The 22,889-nt window shown below is 44.0% G+C and overlaps 1 protein-coding gene and 1 long non-coding RNA gene across 4 annotated transcripts in view; one reads left to right on the top strand and one right to left on the bottom strand.

Annotated features, from left to right (window-relative positions):
• Nucleotides 1–1,569: 1,569 nt before the first annotated feature.
• On the bottom strand, nt 1,570–6,765 carry LOC136558322 (uncharacterized). The gene is made up of 2 exons (XR_010783852.1): nt 6,380–6,765; nt 1,570–2,399 (listed from the first exon to the last, which is right to left on the bottom strand). It is a non-coding gene; the product is annotated as an uncharacterized lncRNA (long non-coding RNA).
• Nucleotides 6,766–9,076: 2,311 nt separating this feature from the next.
• MEIS2 (Meis homeobox 2) overlaps nt 9,077–22,889 on the top strand; it is a 173,817-nt gene continuing 160,004 nt past the window's right edge. For 2 of the 3 annotated variants that reach the window (XM_066551561.1, XM_066551559.1), the window contains exons 1-6: nt 9,077–9,364; nt 10,375–10,607; nt 12,228–12,369; nt 12,883–12,933; nt 13,711–13,761; nt 14,665–14,814. In XM_066551561.1, the coding sequence (XP_066407658.1) occupies nt 9,353–9,364; nt 10,375–10,607; nt 12,228–12,369; nt 12,883–12,933; nt 13,711–13,761; nt 14,665–14,814 (639 nt within the window). In that variant the 5' untranslated portion in view covers nt 9,077–9,352. Of the gene's footprint in view, nt 9,365–9,800; nt 9,856–10,374; nt 10,608–12,227; nt 12,370–12,882; nt 12,934–13,710; nt 13,762–14,664; nt 14,815–22,889 lie in introns of those variants that run through there. The other variant, XM_066551560.1, reaches the window with a different exon arrangement.

A 22,889-nucleotide genomic window follows, 5' to 3' on the forward strand; every position in this document is an offset into this window, starting at 1 on the left:
GGCTTACCACAAAATGAAACGTAATTAAAAACGCAGAAACTTCCAACTGATTTTGTTCCAATTATGTTTATTGTTCAGACTAATTACTGCACAAGACGGGGTACTTTTCCCCATGTCTAAATGGCACACGCTTTCCAAGTACACCCTCGCAGGTTTTTCTTTTCCAGGTACAGGCTTGGGACGGCTTTCTGCAGCCTCCGCTCTCCCCACCCCCCCTCCCCATTATAATTAAATGCTCCAGCCTTTTCTTCTCTCCCCCATGCAACACCTTGGGATGTGAGAAAGTGATGGCAGCTTTCTTCCCTCGGAGCTCGAAGTAATTGTAGAAGGGCTGATGAATTTCTTGAAGAAACACTTGCCACACACTGAGGAAACCATCTCCTAGCAGGATTTTACAAACCAAAGTAAACAAAGCACCCCAGGGGCGATTTCCTCCTTTTGCGCAGCGTACTTCTCAATTTACCTCAGAAGGGATCACAATCACACACGAGAGTTACAACAGAAATCATACTTGGTTTAGGAAACATATTCTGTACAAGAAGCAGAGAAATTGAAAGTGTTCAAAGGAAGGGACAGTCATTAAAATACCTGCCAGGCGCGCTGCCATTCCCTTAACTAACCTTCCTTCTTTCCCGTGAACTCAGAAATCTCTTCAGCATCTATTTAAACACAGATATCCCGGGGGGAAGGCGGGGGGGGGGGGGGTGGTGGTTTGCGGAAAGGGGGAAGGGGAAAGAAACCAACCCACATACCCCTCAGGTCCATCTCACCAACACCTTTAAACACACTCATCCTCGGAAAGGGGTGGGAAGTAAAGTTACTTGCCTAATTTCATTTCATTGTTGTATCGAAGAGTTTATTGTGCAAATGGACTTATTTATTTATTCCTGAGTTTCTCTGTCCCTCAGCTGGGCTCTTGGAGAAAATTAGAGAGTTGCCTGAGATCATGCTAATAAAAAATCACTGCTTGCAGTTAAAGGGAATAATCACATCGATCAGACCCTGATAAAATAGGGGCAGGGGGCATCAAATGCCCAACACTGCTTACAGTTTGTTTTTTTCCTTTGGGCTCCAAACCGTTAGGAAAGGATCACACATTTATTGCTCCTTTTGTATTTATTGCTCCTTTTGTCTCCTTCTTTCTAGCAGGATTCAAACCCCTGCGCGTGTGTGCGTGGTTCGGGGGGTTGTTGCTCTCTTTGGGAAGGTTGTGGCATTCACAGGTGTGCTTTGGCTCATCGCTGTAACCCTGTACAATTTCCCAATTCTCCTGGAGGGTTTAATCTAGGTGTGAGAGTAGGAAAGTGTTTAAATTCTACTAGGGAAATAAGCGGGGCCGGGGGAGGGAGGGGGAACGGGGGAGGAATTCCCTCTTTTGGCGAGTCAGAAATAGCCCAAGCTTTCCAAACGGATGTTAAAATTGGACATAATGGAGCAACACCTCCTTTTTTTTTCTTTTTTTTCTCCTTTCCTTTTTCTCTTCTTTTTTTTTTTTTTTTCCCTCTTCAGGTATGAGTCTTGAATCCTTTCATTAAACTGACACAGATTTCCAGAGATGGAGAAAAGGAGGGGTATCTGAGGTGGACATTTTATGTAAATGAGCAAATCCGAAATGTATTACAAATCCACTGTAATAAAACTGACAGTTTTGACAGTATTGACAACATAAATATATGTTGGAACACAGCACTTTCAGACACTTAACCGATGAAGCAATAAAAAGATTCGACTACAATATTTCAAATAATCGACATTGATGTTTTGATACATCATTTTTATACCTCGAATCGATCTATCACTCTATGACCGGTCAATTTTAAGTAAAAATCTGCTGCAATTATTTACGCTATTGCCAATGACGACCTAATAACTGTTTTCAATTAATTATAGCAAAACTAAGCATTATGAGGACTAACCGGCCACATATTCCATTGTATGGCATTTCTTGTATGGAGAGCAAACACATATATGTGTATTGCATTCTCTTTGTGGGATCAAAAGAAAGACATACAAAGACGATCACAATCTTGAGGGGGGTGGTGGTGGGAATAAAAAGCAACCTCTTTTCGGGAACACACCGCCGGCTCTCACCATGTACTTCTAGGAAACACGCTATAATATTTTGTCAGCTCTCTCTCTGTGCAATACTAAACCGGGCTCTCAGGATTTTTTTTTCCTTTTCTCTTTGGGCTCTGCACTGAATCCCACTTCAAACAATGGCCCGAGCAGGTCTTGAGAATAAAAAAAAAAAAAAAAGGAAATTCGTGCTTCGACTGATTGCCTGTGTGTTGTGAGAGTCTCCGGATCATTTCAAAAGAGGTAGCAGTATATTGTTCTCTCTGGACCGAGAACTCCAGTGTAAAAATGAGAGCGCTCCTCTTCTGGAGTTTTTTAGGCAGCTGGAGAACAAAAGGGGATATTTTGAGTGAGCTAGAGCAGAGCTCTGAGCAGAGTTTGAAGCCTTTGCGGATTCTCTGATATCACCCTAAAGCCATTTACTTTGCCCTAACTGTCCTTTAGGTTACCATGTTATAATGGAAAGATTAAATTATTTTCATACTTCAGGATTCTTCGAACAATTGCAAACTAGATTTTTGACTACCCAGTGCAAACAGTATTAGTGGGAAACCCTGACAGGTTTGTGGTTGTTTTCTTTTTTTCTTTCTTTTTTTTTTTTTCCTTTCTGGTAGAAATACTCCTCTACTGTTTACGGTCTTTTACAAACATCCCACTTTTACAAACATTCCAGCCTAAATAACATAATTTTAAAAAAAAATTTTAAAAATCCCATCTCTTCCCTAACTTTAGCGCTTCGCACCCACCCGCGTGACATAAGCCGCACAAACGCGAAGGGGTTCATCTCTCTGCCCCTTCCCACGGCGGGTTTGGCCCTCCAGGGATGGAACCCGGGACTGGGCCTCGCCAGCCTCCCGCGGGAGCCGCTGAGCTCCGCGGCGGGAGCGAGCCCCGTGCCCGGCCCCGGCGGCTCGGGCTGGGGCTGGAGCCCCGCCAGATAGCGCTAGAGGGCCGCTGATGGATGGCAGCGCCGCCGGGGCAGCGCCGCGCACGGCCCCGGGCAGCGGGGCACACAGCGCTCCGCAGGGCAGGGCCAACCCGGATCGGCCCTGTCTCCTGCGGGGTCGGGGTTTTCCCCCTAAAAAAAAAAAAAAAAAAAAAAAAAAAAGAAAAAGGCGGAGGGGTGGGACACAAGGAGTAAAAAGCGAAGTAACAGGTAAGTAAATGAACCTCCTCCTAATCCAGCTCCCAAAGATCTCAGTCATACCACAGCCGAGGTCAAGAAAAGTTCACCGTGATGGGCTACCATTGACTTTCAGGACAAGAAAGATTTTCGACAAATACGTTACTGAAAAGCGAAGTACACCGCTGGCAGCCGGGGGGATCAGGGTGAGGAGCTAAATGAACCCAGTGATCTGCAGAAGCTAGAACGTGCATGATTTCACAGGGGCACCCGAGATGGGACCTCGAAAGTCTTGCAGCTGCGGGAAGTCGGAGGAGAATCAAAGAGTGCTGAGACGAATAAAAAGTGACTGAAGTTGTAAAAAACAACCGTAAGGGCAAAGGAGAGTGTGGTAAAGAGCGGGTTTGGGGGTAGGAATTTAACTGTGGCACAATCCTGATTATAAAAAGAAAAAAGTACTATTTAAAGTCCACACTTCGTCTTGCAAGCAAAACAAAAAGTAAAATTCACGTGAATTTCACTACGGTGTCACGGTGGTGTCCCGCGTCCATATTTTATCAGGCAGATTGCTTTCTTCATTTATTATGACACATTGCCTAGAATGATAGTTCGAGATAAAAAGCCAGTTCGAATATGCTAAATTTTTCGCTGTGTTCCATGATATCCTTGACCCGTCTAAGAGGAGTTTTGCTTTCAAATGCAGTCTATGTGTTACCGAACACAATGGCATCCTCCAAAATACTTGAACTCAGCACACAAACAAACAAACATTGAATAAAGTTACAAACAAGATTAAGGTTCAAGTTATTTGTCCCTGTAGCAAGGCGCCAATTGTCCTAACAGATGTAGGGACGTTAAGAGGATTTAAACCATGCGAATTTAATAAACCAGATTAGCAATAGGTGCTTTCCACAAGTGCTAAGAACCGGAAAGTAAATCTAGCCTAAATTACCCATCGGACCGGAGGATCACCTACAAGGAGAGCTCAAAATTTCCTACAGGGTACAATAGGATTTCGTGCAAGCATGGCTTGTTTCCCCCTAAAAATTTTCTATTTGCATTAAATCTTGTGATAGGAGCACACGCGCGTGCAAAACAGAGGTTTAAGGTCTCCGGTGGGATTTATTCTTGAAATCTGAAATATTACCTGTTGTGCCATCCACTTTTGCAAGGCTGTGGAAAAAGAGAGAGAGAGAGGGAGGGAGGGAGAGATGTAACGAGCAAGCAAGAGAGGCATGTCTCAAAGCCAGCAAAGGACTAAGATGCCACACTTCGGGAAGGCTGATTGAAAACAGACTCTTCTTAACTTTTAGAGGATTTTCTCTCTCGCTCCCTCCGAGGGCTAAGAAGCCGATTTGGGAGTTTGAAGGGAATAGGTTTCAGCATCCATATTTGTTCTGGTGCACTTGTAAAATGCGATTTGAAGAGGATCTTTAGCCCTCTGATTGTCTTTGTATTGTTTTTCTTGAAACGGATCTTTTGCCCTTAATGAATCCCCACACAGCTGGACAGCTCCTGCTCGGACACTGAGAGCGCTAACCCCAAACTGACCCCAATTTGACACCACAAGATGAAATTTTACCGCCTGTTAAAACCATTTCCAGCCTCGGCAAAAGGAGCTGGCGGTTGACTGAGATGCACTTCCATACCGGACACCTCATTTCTCTTTGGACTTTTGAGCCGATCTATCAAAAAAAAAAAAAAAAAAAAAAAAAAAAAAAAAAAAAAAAAAGAAAAGAAAAAAAGAAAAAGAAAAAACCCCAGGCACCACCCCGACTCGTATCTATCCCACACTTTTCCTGAAAACAGCCCTCGCTCTGAAAGTGATGCAGGAGAAATGGAAATTAGCCATTTTAATTTTCCCGAATTACTTTTTTTTTAAAAAAAGAAATGCCACTAGTTGGGGGGGGGAGGGTTTAAATAAAAAAATCACCTCAGTATGTGAAAGCCCTCACCCTCTGCATGCACGTATCTCATTTTCCTCCGAGTTCCTAACAGCATCTTTGTTAATACATGAGTACATTCACTTAAGGGCGCTAAATTGAGATCCCTTTTTAATGGCTAAACTGTAGCGCTTTATAAACCACCTTCTCTGTGTGCTTTAATCCACTGGGATAGTGATGAGGAAAAAGGCTTCACTCTTTTCACGTGCAAAAAAAAAAAGACATAGGAGGAACATGAAAGATCTTCATTTACTATATGAAATTTCACTTTCTATCAAGTTAAAATAATTTTTAAAAGTTGGTCCCTGTCCCAGATTACAAACATGCACAGCAGGGCAAGACAATGCAGGGGGTTAATTAGTTTAGGAGGGGGAAAAAAATTAAACAATTGAAAGGAGCAGCACTGAACACTGCACAAGTCTTTGGCTGCTTTTTTTCAGCTTTGCTTTTAGTCTGTTTTCTCTGAATTTCTTAGTCAGGGCAGCTGAGATCTACAGAGACTTCTGTGAAAAATAGAATTAGCAAAAAAAAAAAGTGGTATAAAATTATATTCTAAGCAATAAAATAATTTCTTCTGTGGGAGCCAAGTAATTTAACTTTTTTTGAGAAGAAAATTGATGAACTTCTCTTACAGCCTGAGGTCTAAAAAAATGCATGGAGCCTTAAATGTAGCCAGATTACTTTTGCACAGACAGTTTATAAGGAAAGACCTCTTCTTTGGTGATACTGAAACTATTTCAAAAGAGGCACATTTGTGTACCTCAAGAGACAAGGCTCTGGGTTTGCACTGCCACGGTTAAAAAACAAGCTTGGAAGCTACAAATATTTGAACCACGTCTTCTAAGCTGGCTGCATCACAAGCAAATGATTCCATGCAAGTTGAGAAATCTGGCATCTTTGGGGCACGGGGCGGGGGGGGGGGAAGGGAGGGGGAAGAAAGAAGGGGAAAAAAAACCCAAATAGCATTCACCGATGACTAGATCTCTTAAAAAAAAATCTGCTAGAAAACTACAGCTGTAAAAGTAGGAAAGGATTTGCATAACCTACTGCTCTGTAGGTCTCCGCGCACCCAAAGGATTAGCCAAGCATTCATTACCATGAATATCTTGAATTACGTTACCGATTTATACGACAGAGTATAAAATACTGCACAAGAAGACTGGCTTTTTCCCTGTGAAATGAATTGACTTAACCACTGCTTGAAAGAGATCTACATACTAAGGGCTCTTCTACTCACCTCTCTTTACAGTCCCGTGAAAGTCAGTCACAGCAATTCGGTTGCTCTTAGGACTAGCTTTAATCTTGGAGGAGATCCTCTAGGAAAAAGAAAACCCCGTGTCTGCTCTCCGGCTTCTGGCGGGTTTTAAGCAGGATGCAACTCTGGCTATAAGTAGGAGAGGGACTTTTCTCCGTATTCCCTTCATATTTGTAAATACAGCCCTGCTCTGCAGGGCTTGGCGCTAGCGGAACATGCAGGAATGCCCACTGGCGTTTGTCAGCTCTCCACACTATCTTTCTTTATACGTGAGGGCTGATTTCCCGCAGACATCATTGTTATGATGGCTCATTTAATCAAACTGTTTAATTGCTCCGGTAATCACTATCATCATCACAGGTACTCAATCATTCATCATTTTGGAGGGGTTTATTGACCTCTGGAGCTCATTCCCTTCGCCTATTAAAATCAGGCCAAATATCTATAACTACCCCTTGAGTCATTTTCTTAAAGTTAAAAAAAAAAAAAAACAAACTCTGAAAAGCATCGTCATCACCACGAAAAGCAAAGCAAACCAAAATCTAACGGAATAATATATTTTCTGCCGTGTATTTTCAAAAGCCATCTATGTACGAGGCCACATTCACAAACGGGTACATAATCATTGATAAATTCCACTATTAACGGGATAGTCTGTTTTAGATTTTATGTGCAGGGGACCGTGAACGAGGGTGGGGGGTTGGGGAGGACAAAACTGCAGCAATCGATAGTTTGACCATCGCTCCTCCCCTAAACTTCAAGCATCCCCCATGATTGATGATCCCGGGTAGCTTTGGTAATTGACTGCTCTGAGGTAAGGCATGGTGTAGCTTCAGCGAAGTGATTGGGCGAGAGAAACGCACCAAAATTAACGCGCGCGCGCGCGTGTGTGTGTGTGTGTGTGCCTGTGTGTTCGGAAAAGTTCATTCGGTACTCAGCGGTGGGGGGGGGGGATGCATCATCTCACTTAATTTGCTAAATAACCCCACTGTAATTAGCACTACCATTAGAAGGTATTACCGAGCTAATACTCCAGCATACATTCCACAAGCGCAACGTCGATAAACGGTAAAGTCCAGCAACACACACACACGTAAATACTGCGCTCGCCGCCGGATCCGCTCAAAACGAACACGCAAACAGAAATCTACATAACATCTGGATCTCTCTTACAAAAGACTGAGCAAGACTTTGTTTTTAAGCCCTCTACAAAGCCTGGCAGCCTAATCGCAAAACTAAAAGGGATTTCCCCCTCTTCCCTCCGCCTCTCCCCGCCCCCCCTCCCCTTCAAGACATCCAGAGCGTGTTTGATAGCAGCGATCACTTAATGAAGAGCGGTGCCCAACGCGGTTTGCACGAGGCGCTCTCTTCATGCCCCGGAAAATTCATTAATTTTTAGCGGAGCACAATGAGCGGTCCGGGGGCAGCGGCGCGGCCGGCGTTGCGGCGCGCCGGCGGGGCCGGGCGCACGGGCCCGGAGCAGCCTCCCCGCGCCCGGGGCCGCACCGGCTCCGCGCGCCCCCCCCGCGCGCTGTAGCTCCCGGTGCCCGGGGCTCGCGCACCGCGCGCGGCAGCGGCCGGAGCCGCCGACCCGAGCCAGCGGCCCCGCGCGCCGCCAGACGCCCCACGCCGCGGGTAATCGGAAGGTATTTGGTTGCTCAAATAATCTAGCGCAAACCGACCCGGGGCCGGGCTTCTACCGCACTTTTCTTCTCGCTCTCTGCAGTTTCCCCTGCCTCTCCCCCCTCTCGCACACACGCACTCTCCCTGTCCTTCCTCCCCTGCCTCCCTCCCTCGCTCCCTCCCTCGCTCCCTCCCTCCCTCCTCCCTCCCTCGCTCCCTCCCTCCCTCCCTCTCGCTCGCACGCTCGCTCGCTCGCTCCTTCCTACACGCCGTGCTTCGCTCGGGGCAGGGGCTGCTGCGCGGCTCCCCCCGCGCGGCGCCGCGGCCGCCCCGCCGCCGCGCTGCGCATCCCCGGCGCTCCGCCGGCTGGGGCGCCCCGCCGCCCCGCGCCCGCGCCCGCCGCCGCGCCCCGCCGCTCCCCGCCGCCGCCGCTCCCCGCCGCCGCTCCCCGCCGCCGCCGCCGCCGCGCTGCAGGACTGGCTATGGCCACCACTACTTCCGGGTTCCGTCACTTCATTCTCCCGCCGATCAGCGCCGCAAAACTGAGCCTCTTCTATAAGGCAGCCGGCAGCCAACCTGCCAACACTTACTGACACTCACTCATCCCAGGGAGTGAGGGAGAGAGGGAGACAAAATACCTGCCGGGAGGAAAAAAAAAAAAAAAAAAGGAGAGAGGGGGAAGTCCGGGCTTTGCAAACTATTCAATTTTTCTTCGCATCTTTCCCCACCCCCCTTCACAAGTACTTTGAAAAAAACAAAACAAAACCAAAACCAACAACCCTATAAGCGATCCTAAAAGGCAAAACCCGAGCACGGAGTTACTGGAAGAAGAAACCGGGGTTAAAAAGATTCCTCCTCTCTTCTTCATCATCATCAACCATCATTCATTCACTACCTTGACATACCCTGGCTTTGATTGACAGCTGGAGTGGCAAAAAGCCATGAGACACGACAGTTTGGTTACATGTGGGTTGCTGACGGGCCGATCGTAACCTTCAGTTTGGGGGCTTGACAATTTTTTTTTTTTTTTTTTTTTTTTTTTTTTTTTTTGCGTAGAGAAAGAAAAAAAGAAAAAGAGAGACAGAAAAAGGAAAGAGAAAGAGACAGAAAAAAAGAAGAAAACAGAAACTCATCGTGGTTCTTGACTGTTTTTTATATATTGTTGTTGTTATTGTTGTTGTTATTACTATTATTTACCCATATTGGAGGATAGGAGAAGTCTATAAGTGGGTTGCAAAAAAAAAGGAATCTTCTTCACTCTAAATCACTTTCTTTGCTGGACTGGGATATTAAATATACGACACATCCAGGAGTTTATTGGAGCGCAGACTGATGGCGCAAAGGGTAGGTTTAAATCTCCAACACTTACCTATATATAAATCCTCTCTTAAGAGGGGCCTGTCCGATTTGCTCTCCTCTGTTGCTGATGATGATGGCGGCCACTATTAAAAAATAGCAGCAAAAATTATTCGCTGGCTTTTTGTGTGTGTGCATGAGTGTCTCTCTGTGTGTGTCTCTCTGCAATTGTTCCACGCTTTTTTCCTCTCTAGCTTTTTCCCCAGCAGCGCGAATTCCCTGCTCTCTGCCTGCTCAGTAGCACGGGTTTCACAGGGGAAAGCTTGCTGCTGCTGCTGCTGCTGCTGCTGCCGCCGCCGCTACTGCTGCTGCATAGCAAAGGCTAAGAAATACATATGTGTGTCTGTGTATATACGAATGTATATATATGTATACACATATAGCTGCTTTTTTTTTTTTTTTTTTTTTTTTTTTTTTTTTTTTTTTTTGTCTCTGGCTGTGACAAGGACAAGGGGAATTGCCACTAAATAATGTTTCTGGTAACTTTCAGATTATTTCCCCCTTTATCTACCTCCCTCCTCCCGATACACCTTACCTTTCCTCTCTCCTTTCTAGTGTTGATTTATTTATTTAGTTGGTTTTGATTCTGCTTGTTTATTTTTTTTTCTTCTTTTCTAATGCAGAGTAACTCTAGTTTCTCTCCTCCGTTTCCTTCCTTTTCATCCCTGTTTCCTTGTTAGGGTTTCTCCTGCCTGTGCTGAAGAGGACCATCTTCCCCCGCACACTCAGACAGGCAAACACACTTTCTCCTTTTACCTCTTCTCGCACCCCCACTCCTCCTTCAGCCCCTCCAGCCCCTGCTCCCGGTCCCAGTTGATTTCATTTTGAGCATTTCTCTCTCTGTTGTGGCTGTTCTTGTTTTGTTTTGCTCTGTTTGTGTCTGTCCGGGTGCTTTACTCTCTTCTGACTTTTGTTGTTGTTGTTTGTTTGTTTTTTTATTCCCCCCTCTCTTCTCCTCTTTCTTTTTCTTTCTTCTCTTCCGGCCCGCTTTTTGACAGTACGATGAGCTGCCCCACTACGGCGGGATGGACGGAGTAGGGGTGCCGGCGTCCATGTACGGGGACCCCCACGCCCCCCGGCCGATCCCCCCGGTGCACCACCTCAACCATGGGCCGCCGCTCCACGCCGGACAGCACTACGGCGCCCACGCCCCGCACCCCAATGTCATGCCGGCCAGCATGGGCTCCGCTGTCAACGACGCCCTGAAACGGGACAAGGATGCGATTTACGGGTAGGTGCCGCCGGGCCGCCCGGCGCCAGGGCCCGGCCCCGCAGCGCGGATGCCCGCGGAGCGGCCGGAGCAGGAGCGGGAGCGGGAGCGGGGCGGGCAGCGGGAGCTCCCGCGGGGCCGCGGCGGCAGCGGCCAGCCGGGCCCCGGAGCGGAGTGGGGCGGGGGGAGCCCGGAGAGTCCGGAGAGAAGACGGCGGCAGGGCAGCCCCCGGCAGCCCGCCCGGGAGGGAGACCCGCGCGGTGGCACTGCCGTGGCCCGCGATCTCGGGACAAGGGCGATTTCGGGACGAGGGCGATCCCAGCCTGACTCGGCTGAGGTGCCAGCACCCACGGGAAATGGGTGCTGGAAAACAGACCTCCTGGGGACAGAGACTGGGTTGGAGAGAGGTGGTGTTGCCTTGTCCTTCCATTTTTCTTTTTTTATGTATTCGGTTTTTTCCTCTTTTTTTGGGGGGGAGTTCTTTTCTTACGCCTGGGGTTTTTTTAAATTTCTTGGAAAGGCCCCACTTAGGAGTTAGAGACTCTTATTGCTCTGGATTTTAGTTGGAGAAGTGTTGTTCTGGTGTTGTCTGTGCCATAATACCACTCTTCCAACTTTGTAAATAAAGAGCTATTCACATCGCGGAAGGTAGTAAGAATAAAAGGGATTCACTTCTTGCAAACAGCTCTTCCCAGTGACAGAAGACATAAATACATTGGGGGCAATGAGCTAAATTTTCTATTTTAGAAAGAAAGAAAGAAAGAGGGGGAAAAGAAACCCATACCCAAGGGTTTCTCAAGCCTGCACCAGAGCTTTGCTTGGAGGGAATGACACCGATTCCCTTCAGTGCCCTTTGGAAAAAATACTAACTGAACCTAAAAGGAGAGCTAGTAACATCTATGACAGAGTGTGGGGTCTTGATCAGACACCAAAGGGGAAAAGAAACAAATGCATGCTTACTACTTAGCACGCAGATAATTTTTTTTTTTTCTGACTACACCAACTATGGGAAAATATTTCGCGAAGTGCTCCCTTCCTCCACCCCCTCCCCAGCTCACTTATCTGGACAGATGGTATTTTACTTGGGTGTGCTTCCTAAGCCAGGAAACTTCACCACATTTTTGTTAGCAGGCCCCTTGAAAAATAAAATTACGTATTAAGTAGTTTGCAGTTTGCCTAGCTGTACTCTCGTTTTAGGTCATAGCTGGAGGGTAGGGATAGGATCTTCCAGGTTTTGCGGTATTTTAAGCTGTGGCAAAAGTGTAACATTCTCAGCTGAGCTGCTGCTGAGCACGTTCGGTGCCTTGTGCGTTTAGAGAGGTCACTTTTGTCCTCGCCGGTGAGGACTGCACGGGGAATGTGGCTCGGGCATTGCAATTTCAAAATTAAAAAAAAAAAAAAACCCAAACAAACAAAGCAACAACAGCCAGCTCACCACCAAAACCAGTATTTTTATTTCAAAGTCTGGTTCTCCACTGCTCTGCCCGGGGCATTAGTGCGAGACTGAAGAGTGTGGCTGTGTCCGTGTGTCCGTGTCTGTATGTCCGTGCATTAAAGAAAAAAAAATACTTGTTGATTACAGCTCTTCTTTCCCCCTCTCCCCCACCCCCTCCCCTCTCTTTGTGTGCCACCGCCCGGTAGGCACCCGTTGTTCCCCCTCTTAGCTCTGGTCTTTGAGAAGTGCGAGCTGGCGACCTGCACGCCCCGGGAGCCCGGCGTGGCCGGCGGGGACGTCTGCTCCTCCGACTCCTTCAACGAGGACATCGCCGTCTTCGCTAAACAGGTCCGGCACCTCTCCCCCCGCCCCCGACCCTCACCAGCGCTCCCGCCGCCTCCTCAGCGCCTCGCCCCGCACGGCCGGGCGCTGGCAGGGGCAGCCCCCCTTTCCCCCCGCGCCCCTCTCCGGCGGGCGGGGGTGCGCCCTGGTGGCCCGGCCGGCCCTGACCTCCCCCCCTGCCGGCAGCCCCTCCACGCGGCCGGGCTGGGACTGCCGGGCCTTGCCCTCCTGCCCTGGTGATAGGGAAAGGTAGCTGTGGCCGTGTTTTGGAGGCAGAGGGAGCGGGAGGGGAAGCAGGCAAGGGACCCGCAGGAGAAGGCTCCTGTGGGAGCGGCGGTCGGCTCAGTGCCGGACCGGCAGGAGCGGAGCGGGCTTCTCTCCGCAGCTCGGTGACCCGGAGCGTTCAGCCGGATTTTGGTACCGGCCGGTTTTGTCAAAGGCACTTTCCCCTTTCGGGCGATCCGGTTACGGGAGTAAAGACAGCAGCTGTAGTCACGCCGCTTTTCCTTCTTCTTGCAGGTCCGCGCCGAAAAGCCACTTTTTTCTTCAAATCCAGAGTTGGACAATTTGGTAAGGCCTGCTCCCTCTTCCACTGCACTCCCTCTCGCCCTTCCCGACCCCTCCGCCCGCTGCTGGCAGGCGCCCTCCTCCGCCCCGGAGCGGGCCGAGCGGCGCGGCCGGGCAGCGGCTGCCGGGCCGGGCACCGGGTGAGCCGGCGTGGGAGCGGGGCGCCCGCCGGGTCGGCAAGTTGCCGTCAAGGGGCTTCAAAGAGCTTTATTCTTAGAGCCAGTCAGAGCAGAGTCTCAAGCCCCAATGCATTGCAAAGCTGAGTTTGAAAGCCACGGGAAGCTAAAAGTGAAGGAAGTAACTGCTTAAGAGGAGAGAGCTGGAGATTTCTAATGTAATTCTTTTGCTAATGTGAACGATTTCAATATTCAAAGTGCCTAAATCCGCTTGTAAAGAAGATGCCAAACTATTCAAACACACATTCACCCCCCTTTCTCCTGCGGGCGGAGGTGGGGGTGGGAGCGTGTGTTTGACTTCTCTGCGAACCCTCAGGGATGAGGGCCGGGGTGCTGAGAGGGGAACGAGGAGAGGAAGAGGTTTTCTCCAAGATCGCGGTAATAAAGCGCTAATCACCGCTCCTGGAATAAATATGATAAAAATCAAGTGTTTAGGTTAAAGTTGATCAAAATTGCTAAAGCGTGACCAATGAGCTAAAATCCTGTATAATGACCGCGCGCCCTGACAATCCCCTTCTCCCCCTTTCCCACTCGGGCTCGCGGCTCTGCCCAGCCCCCGTGCTCCTGTCTCCCACGTAACCCCTTGCTCAAAACTTTCTTGCAGATGATCCAAGCAATACAAGTACTAAGGTTTCATCTTTTGGAATTAGAAAAGGTAAGAGCCAAGGAGGTGGGCGGGGGGCACGCCATTCCCTGCCCCCTCTCCCCTCGCCCTCTGCCCCCCCAGCTCCCTTCCTCCCGACTGTTTGGGCTGACTTGTAAACACGGCCAGAGAAGATAGGGGTAATGCATTGTGACACCGTAACCTGTGCCATCAGAGCATGTGACACCCGACAGACATGCCCAGACCGTTTTTTCCCCTTTTTGTGTGTGTGTGTGTAATTTCAATATTTACTAATATTAAATATTAAACCCCTTTAATCCTTCTTACTCCTTTCCTCAGTAGAAGCTCTTTTTCCCTCTCAGAAACATTATATTTAACAAACAGAAATGAAACCATTCGTTCTCCTCTCCGGCTCTGGCAGGCACATTAACCCCAAGCAAGGACTAAATGTTTGGAAGAGGCAGGGGCCCCTGCAGGCGTGGGCAGGGGCTGTGCCCTGGGACAAGAATGGCTCTTCCCACAACCTCAGCAAGTAGCTTCATTTTACTGCTCCCGGCCATTTAGACCTTTTTTTAGCCCCGGTTTAAACTGATCCCGTCCCCAGTGACTAGTTGTACCTGTCTGGGTTGTGCATGCGCCGGAGATACCACCTGGGTCCAGCTCCCAGTGTTCCGATGTTATCACCAAATCCGATTTTCTTCAGCACTCAAGTCCGAGCCCACTATCTCTCTCTCTAACTTGTTGCTGCAGCAAGTCTCAAGAGAATAATATGTGCTGCAACAATTTCTCTATTGTTTCCTTGCCTTCAACTATTGTCCCCCTTAATTAGAGTTACTTAGAGTTACTTGTGGAGTAGATCAGAGGGTTGAACTTGTTACCAAAAAAAAAAAACAAAAGCGCCGAAACACGATATTTAGCCATTATTGATTCTATTATTCTTGTTATTCTTTTCAGGTTCATGAATTGTGTGATAATTTCTGCCATCGGTACATTAGTTGTTTGAAAGGAAAAATGCCAATAGACCTCGTTATTGATGAAAGGGATGGCAGCTCCAAATCAGACCATGAAGAACTCTCAGGATCTTCCACAAATTTAGCCGATCATGTAAGTCCTTCTGTTTTCTTTATGACATTTTTTAAAGTTTTTAACCTGCTTAGAAGACCTTTTCTGGATTTCCTTGCTTTGCTGCTGTTGTCTGTTAGTTTTGCTACTACCTTAACCTCCTGCAAGCTTGAATCCCATCTTCAAACTTTCTTCCCTTGCGCTTTGCAAAGTTGTAGAAATGCAAAAGACTCCTTCAGTTTTCATCTGTAAAGCATCGAGTTTGCAATGGTTTGTAAAGTTTCCTAGTCTGGGCGGCTTGGAGAGCTAGCAAACTGTTGGTTTGATGTGGGGATCAGTGCTTTCTCCTGTTCTTTGCCAACTTTGTAATCAATGCATCAATGTAAGGAAACACAGACAAGAAAGTTAGGAAGAAAGTTTGCTGATTTGCTTCCCCCTCCCCTCTCATAGAGATGACAAGTGATGAGAATTATTGGCAATACTACACTACATTAAAAAAAGGGGTTAGCACATTAGAGTTTCCAATGCTTTTGCTTTATAGCAACTTATTGTCAGAATATGGACTTATTGCCAAACGCCTGAAGCATCTTCATAATAAAAGACAGTAACCTTGATGAAGCAATTATTAACAATGTATTACAGAAAGTTGGAGAGAATGATGATTGAGTAACCGTAGGTTAGCAGTTGATTTTAACACTTTAGGAGTTGGTGAATTAGTGTAATGTGTGTAGTACTGAACATTGGTGTGCATGAAAGGAGAGTGCCTTTGTTTTTTCTGAGTTTTGGAGTGGCTCCGCTGATCCTTCAAAAGATGTAGATGCAGAGAGACTTGGGGATGTGGAGGGAAAGATTGCAGCTGGTACAGCAGAAAAGGAAAGGAATAGCTCTGGTTAAAAAGGGTGGGTGTGAATTCCACTTTATTTATAGGAACGCATCCCTGGGGGGCAAAGGGGTTTATACAGTTTTAGATTCAATTGAACTAATAATCTAAATGATAGAGTCTAATATTTTAGCGGTTGAAATATTAATTTAACACCCGGTGTGAAGTTAACCATGCTTTCTGCACAGGCGCCTGCCTTTATTTCCCAGTGTGTTAAGAGTAGCTGGAAGCCCAGGGAGAATGAGCTTTCTAGGAGCTTTTGTTTCCTTTGAAAACATGTTGTTTTTGTGTGTATTTGGTAATTACATTAGACCTGGACTGAAGCTGAATTGGGAAATAAAATAATAATAAATTCTTCTGAATGTCGCCCTTCTGGCGTGGCTTAGTTATGGGAAATATTTTTGGACCCAAGCCTTAGCTTTCATTTTCTCATTTGTATTCAGTAAACATTGCATGACAAGGTTTGTGCTGGTTTCTGTTTTAAATCTATTATTTTGAGAGAAAAAAAAGCATGCAGGTCTTCCTTTAAGTTTATCTGCTTATCAGCTAACTCAGACGTAGGTAATAAACTCCATGAGGCATGACACAATTTCAAAAATATTTGTTTCATGGCATTTTACAACCTTAAATTCGTGGGCATAAGTATTCTGGGAGAGTACTAGAAAAGAAATTGAAATGAGTGGCAACCTGAAAGATAGTGAGTCACTGTGTAAAATTTAGAGAAACAGAAAAAAAAAATACATGTTTCTCCAGTACAGTTTCTTTACAAGAGTGTGTTTCAAGTGGAAGTGTAGAAATGGAGCATGCTTATGTTTATATTGAAGAGATTAGATAAACTAGCCTGTTTAGGGTTCTGGCAGATGGCAAATGCTCAAGCCAATTTGCAGTGCTCCATTATAATATTTAAATTCACACACAATGATAGGACAGGAGTGGAGGGGGTTAGCATTTTGATAATTTGGTAACTATTATCTTCCTTAAGAAGAATCTCCTCTTGCTTTTGTGGCCCCAAAAACAAACTCAAATAAATATGACAACCCATTTGTCTTGCACCCGTTAGGGTTTACCACTTCATTGGGTATTATAATTTAAAGCCTTTTACTTCCTGGAGATTTGAGCTATAACATTTTTACTTTAGCCCCCTGCTATTTGTTTTGAAAGGAAGCAATAATTTGTGCAACCAGAACACCAACTGGGAAATGAAGAGTTGTATCACATAGTTACATTTTATTCATGCGTTTTGGGAAATGTGTCTCCTTATTGGATTTTTTTTTTTTCTTTGTATATTAGCTTGTTTTCCTGACAAAACTTTAACACCTTTTTATAGCTTAGTCAAACTACCGTGTTTTATATTTGCACTGTACAGTGTTCCAGCAGAAAGAAATGCATCTTTATTCACAGAAAAGGAAAAGCTTTAAAAAATGGCTAATATAAACATGCAAGTCTATTAAAAAATGAGCTATCATTTCTGAGCATCTACCTGAAAATGTAGCAGTTCAAGCATGCAAATTTGTCCAATTTGGCTCTCCAGGTTTATTTTTTTTTCATTTGCCTTGATATGCATATTTAATATATAGCCTTAGGCTAGATCTCATTTGGTGAAAGTTGGTGTAGGGGTGATGATGAGCCACTTCAGAAGGACAGAGACAGCATGTTGTTTCCTCTGTTTTATGTATTGGCCCACTATTCTGATCTGCGGGTCTTCCCCTCATGGTTTTATTTGCACATGAAATACTAGGAGCATTTCAACTGATTGGCTATGAATAATGATAGCCCAAAAGAAGTGTAGGTTAATTTGTTGTGTGCCAAGGTTTCTCTTGTGGAGGTGACAGTTTGTGACAGCTGTTTGACACCCCAAAAATCCATACCCCTCTATTGTTATTAAGTGGTGTAAAGCTACCCTGTGTGTGTTTAATGTGAATGTGAGGGGTGATAGTAGTGGCAGAGCTGAATTAGGAACTAAGGCAACTCTCAGCTTTATTGTTTTTCTAGACCTTAAAACTGGCATGAAGGAAAGTAACCAAAAGAATTGCAGGATTAGCCAATATTTACCATAACACTTTAAATGGGGTACTCAAATATTGCATGCTTCCCCTTTCAAAATCTACTGCACTGCTATTTATATAACTTAACTGGAAACCAAACCCAAAAACAGCAAAGGAATGAACTCTTCAGAGATACACCTGTGCTGAAAAAAAGGAAACAGCTGAAAGTTGTTGTGCTGTACATGTTTGGTAATAAATGTGTTTATTAAATTTTATTTTAGTGCGCTATTAACTGTTATGTAATATAGTTAGTGTAAAGGGTCCAGGGACTTGGTAGATCAAACAGAGTAGTGCTGGCCACAAGAAGCTGAAACTTTTGTTATTACTCTGCTGTGTTTAGTAAATATAACAGCCCATAATTAGTGTTTGAATTTTTAACACCCTCTTTTTTTTTTATTGCTCTGAGGTATTAGCTGTAGATGGGAAGAAGGTAATTACAGCTATGCCCTGACTGAACCAGATTAGTTAGGGGGGAAAAAAGATAAGAAAAGAGAAAAAAAAAGCCTTTGCAGCTGCAGTTCAAGTTCGGTTTCCCAGCACAGACAATTTATTATTGTTCAACTAAACATACCAGGCACTATCCTGAATTCTGTATTCAGCCTAACATGTCTGATGAGATTGTTTGCAGATCTTTTTTTTCATATTTCGAGCTATTCAAATTTGAAAAACATGATGCTCATAAAATTTGGAGATTTTAAACTTTTTTTGAACATATTATAACATTTTTTACTTTAATTACACTTCTTTTGTAGCTGGCCTCACCTGGTGTGATACAATTCTTCCTTTAGTACAAACCTGTTTTGAAGCCCAGTAATTCTCCCACAGAAATTTATGGCTGTCCTTCCACTGGCTTTTGTGGGAACAGTCTTTTCGATATTTGTTCATATGTTTTTGTAGATCAGAGGTAATAATATACAGATCATAATTCCTAAAATATCATTAAAACAGACAGAAATATACATACATGTCTTTTATAAAAAAAGACTCTTGACAGATTAGAAATCCAACATCTTAGCTGTAGAAGAGAAAGATTAGTCTGAATATTAAAACTTTCAGCTCTCACATGAGGAGATACTTTATTTTGTACTTTTGGATATCCAGACAATTTAACATTTCTTTAATATTTCTCCTCAAAGAATGGTCTGTGCAAATTCCTGACATTTTGCAGATTAGAAAAAATAAAAATAGTGTAGTACATACCTGTTCCAGTAATATAATTAAATCTTCAGGTAAGATTTCACTGAGTAATGAAGAAGCAATTGGGGGCCTGATGCTAAGTCTGCAGGTATGCCACACTTTTGTGGACTTCAGTGGGAGTTTTGAGAAACACCAGATTAGACCCCAAAGGTGCCCTTTCTGTCTGTAGTGTCAGAAGGAAAACTAAGTAGCTAACTGCAACAATAATAAGGCAAACTTAGAATGTTCCTTAAGACTTAGGACATTGCTGTAGGCCCTTTCTTTCTTTTTTTTTTGTAGTGCCTTCTAAAGGGGCAAAGAACATCAGGAATTTTCCAAGACTGTAGTTAGTGTTGTGCATTCCTGCTTTTTGTTGGGCCAAGGTGCACTTCTGTCAACAGCTGAAGTCTCAAATTTGAGTGTTTTAACTTTAAACTCTGTTCTCTCAAACTGAACCAATAATGTTTTTCAGTATCTATTTGATAACTGTGATCCCTTTTGGTTTGAGTTGTCTATCAGTCTAGATGAAGTGTAGCCACAGAGAATGACATAGGAGGACAATTAAAAAACCCAACACCCCCCTGATTTTTCAAGTCTCAGTTCCTTGGTGACAGGTGGATTACATGTCTGATTTCAATCTTAATTAGAAAGTACAAAACACGCAGCTTTTCAGAAAGCTGCCATGTTCTAGGAGACTCAAAAATTGCTCCTGATGCTTTCTTCAAATGCAAAATCAAGGGACAAGAATTAAAACTTGTACATATATACAAAATATCTGATAGATTGCTGGGCGTTATTTTTTGTTTCAATTGTGTAACTATAGTACAAAAAAAAGTAATCCTCTTAAGTATGCATCTTTTGGAAAATAAACCTGAGTGATACCAGGAGTAGTCTTTTTTAGAAAACATACGTATTATGTCAAATTAGAGCTTTTCATGTCTTTTTGTCTTATTGAAAGTTCCTTTAAATAGTAAGTTTATTATTAAATGCACTCGGCGTGATGTCTGAGACACCACCCTGGACTTTACACACACCACACACAGCCACAGATACGCTCACGGGAACCCGTGTGCATGCGTGCGATGGATTTCCGTGTCCTGCGTGGTCTGTAACAGTTCCATATATGGCTGTACCTTGATACAGATCTTTGGGGTATCAGTCATATCAGCCATTCCTACATGTGTTATATGTGTTGCTTGTAAGAACAAGGTGAGCAGGATTTGGATTGTGTTTGGGGAGGATAATGCCATCGGTATCAAGTAGTTCAGTTCAGTTTTGTAAAACTGAAAAATAGCTGAAACTGTATAGCTGGGAAAAAAACCCCTGAGAAACTGGTAAAATTTATTTACCAGACCTTTGAGTTGAACCATGTTTAGAAACAATAAGCTTTATAGCCATTGTAATTTCTTTTATAAAAACAAGTTGTGTTTTGTTTGTTCTTTTAAGATTAATGATTTTTTCAATTTCATCTGATAAAATTATGTTGGGGCCTGATCCTGTCAGAGTTGTAAACTTGAAACTTCAGTTAAAATATGTGAGTCAAATCCTGCTTAGCTCACTCACATGGGTATCAGCTGGCCTGATTGATTTTACTTCCTAGTTATAAATAAGAAGCAGATTCCTTATGGTTAATTGAGTCTTTAATATCACCATAAAAAGCAGTATGAGATCAGAATCAACCCTAGCAGGACTACATACACTCAAAAGAAGCTAGCCAGACTTTGCCCAGCAGATATTTTGGACATACAAAGTAAGAATTGCAATTTGTCAGAAGCTTATCCTATATCAAATTTCTCTGTTACAACATCTCTGTTCAAGAAATCCTGTAGTAGTTAAAAACTCTTACGGTTTCCAGCAGATTTTCAGCATCAACAAAACAGAAATGTGTCAGATTGGCTTTGTATGCCTTTTGTCCTTTCTGATGCTCTTTTCTAGATTTAGCAAAATTCAATGGTGGTGCTAAATCAATTTTTTTTTTACTTTCAAGGGAAAAAACACTGGTAAAATTGTGTTTTCTAGGGAAGGCCGTGTGTGTAAATGAGAAACAGAGGATAGCAGTGGAGTGATCTCCTGTGGCCCTGCTAGTACAAGCTTTCCCCATATTGTCTCCTGCTTTTATATTAATTACAACTTGCATTATCAGCTGTGAGTCTGTAGCCCAGCAAATAGAAAATACTGCCCCTGGAGACATAGCTTCTTGTATCTATTTTCCATCTCCTTCTATTGTGCTCTACTCAGTATTCACTGCTTTTCTCCTAGTAACACTGCTCTTTAACACAATTAGGTAAGAGCAAGAGGAGTACCATATTTGGCTCCCAGTTATTAGAACTACTGGGAATAGATACATGTGTGCTGTTCACTTTCTGTGATATCTGGCATTAGTTTAGGTCATACATGTGTGAAATTTTTATAGTGTGTGCACGTACACAAAATAGACCATTCTGTTTTGGCAGATATCTCTACAGTGTATTTCTGCAAAGTATATTACTAAACTTGCAAGAAGAAATGAGAAGTCATGCTAGCAGTTTGTGTAATTTATCTAAAGCTATGTTTTGTTTCTTTGTTTTCTTATTTTTTAAAAATTTTTTTCAGTGTGATAACTCAATCCAAATTTTATTGAAACTAACATAAAATTGCAACTAATATTAGTGGGTTTTAGACTAGGATCACTTCAGGTATTTCAGCTGTACAGATGAAGTTTTCCAGTGAAGCACACTTTAAAGGTGTCATTTGGTTGTTTTTTAGGGGTTTTTAGTTTGTTTGGGTTTTTTGTTTGTTTGTTTGTTTGTTTTTTGTTGTTTTGGGGTTTTTTTTTGGGTGAAGGTGTGCATGAAATAAATACTTACGATTAGTCATTTGGCCAAGAATATTTTTTGAGGGATGTGAGGTTGGAAATTGTCTAGGAGAGAAAAAGATCAATTCACTGACTCATGCAATGATCTTAGTCCAAACCAAAAGAATGCTGCTTTTTTATGAGTCTGTAAGCTCCACCCCTAAAATTTTTTGTCATTTTTTATGATATTAAAGTCTAGCTATTTCTCTCCATTTCAAATTCCTTCAATATTTTTCTGTTGCATTTAATAAATACCTTATCTTATATTTTCTGTCCTCCAACAAAACTCTGCCAAACAGCTCCCTCAAGAATACTGTGTCACAAGAAATACATTGAATTTTCAATCAATACAGTGTATCTTTCTCAAACCAGATCTACAAACTGAGGTCAAGAACAACTCAGCCTGGTAGAGACAGCAAGTGTTTTCAGCTGTGGGAAGTCTCATTCAGTGATCCTTTACAAATTTTTACAACTTTGAAACAGAAAGGCTGGTCTAGATTTTGAAATATTGTATGATAGGTTTTGGATGACATTCACCTTAAAACATAGCTGAGCAGTTACCAGTTAATTATTGTAACTTTCTACATGTGATAAGGAGCTCCAGCTGCAGCCAGCACAAGAGAGCCTGCAGTACGCAAAATTAGCATAATTCACTGTGTTCCATGAAAAGTTTAGCCTAGGTGAACATGTTGCAATTACTATGTTTTCTAAAAGAAGGTTCCAGCATGATGTTGTTGGAGGGCTAAACTCATGCTATGCTATTGTTTCTTTTCTTTTTCATGTATTTCTTCTAGCTCTTTATCTGATTACCATCCGGCAAACAGCTGACGCTAAGAGGCTGCAGAGGGCTGAAGAGCTCCTGTCTGCTGTTTGCCTTCAGCTTGAAGCTATTTGAGTGGCTTCCTAAGTCAGAGATAAAAAGAGAAGCTCATAGGCACAACTGTGTTTTAATCCAGGCTGTAAAGAAACTTGCACAGTTTTTGCCTTTTATTTCCATCTGAACTTTTTGCTAACCTTATTTTCAAGGTTTTTTTTGTTATTTTTAATAACACCCGGGCTGCTTGAACTTTCAAGATTTCTCATCTTTCTTTTTGTTTTTCTCTCCACCTGACTCTGAAAAATGATGGTAAAATGTGGGGGGTTTATTTGTTTTTCTTGTTTTGTTTTGCTGTTTGTTTTCTTT

This window comes from Molothrus aeneus, chromosome 6 (genome assembly GCF_037042795.1).
Source record: "Molothrus aeneus isolate 106 chromosome 6, BPBGC_Maene_1.0, whole genome shotgun sequence".
Taxonomy (NCBI): domain Eukaryota; kingdom Metazoa; phylum Chordata; class Aves; order Passeriformes; family Icteridae; genus Molothrus; species Molothrus aeneus.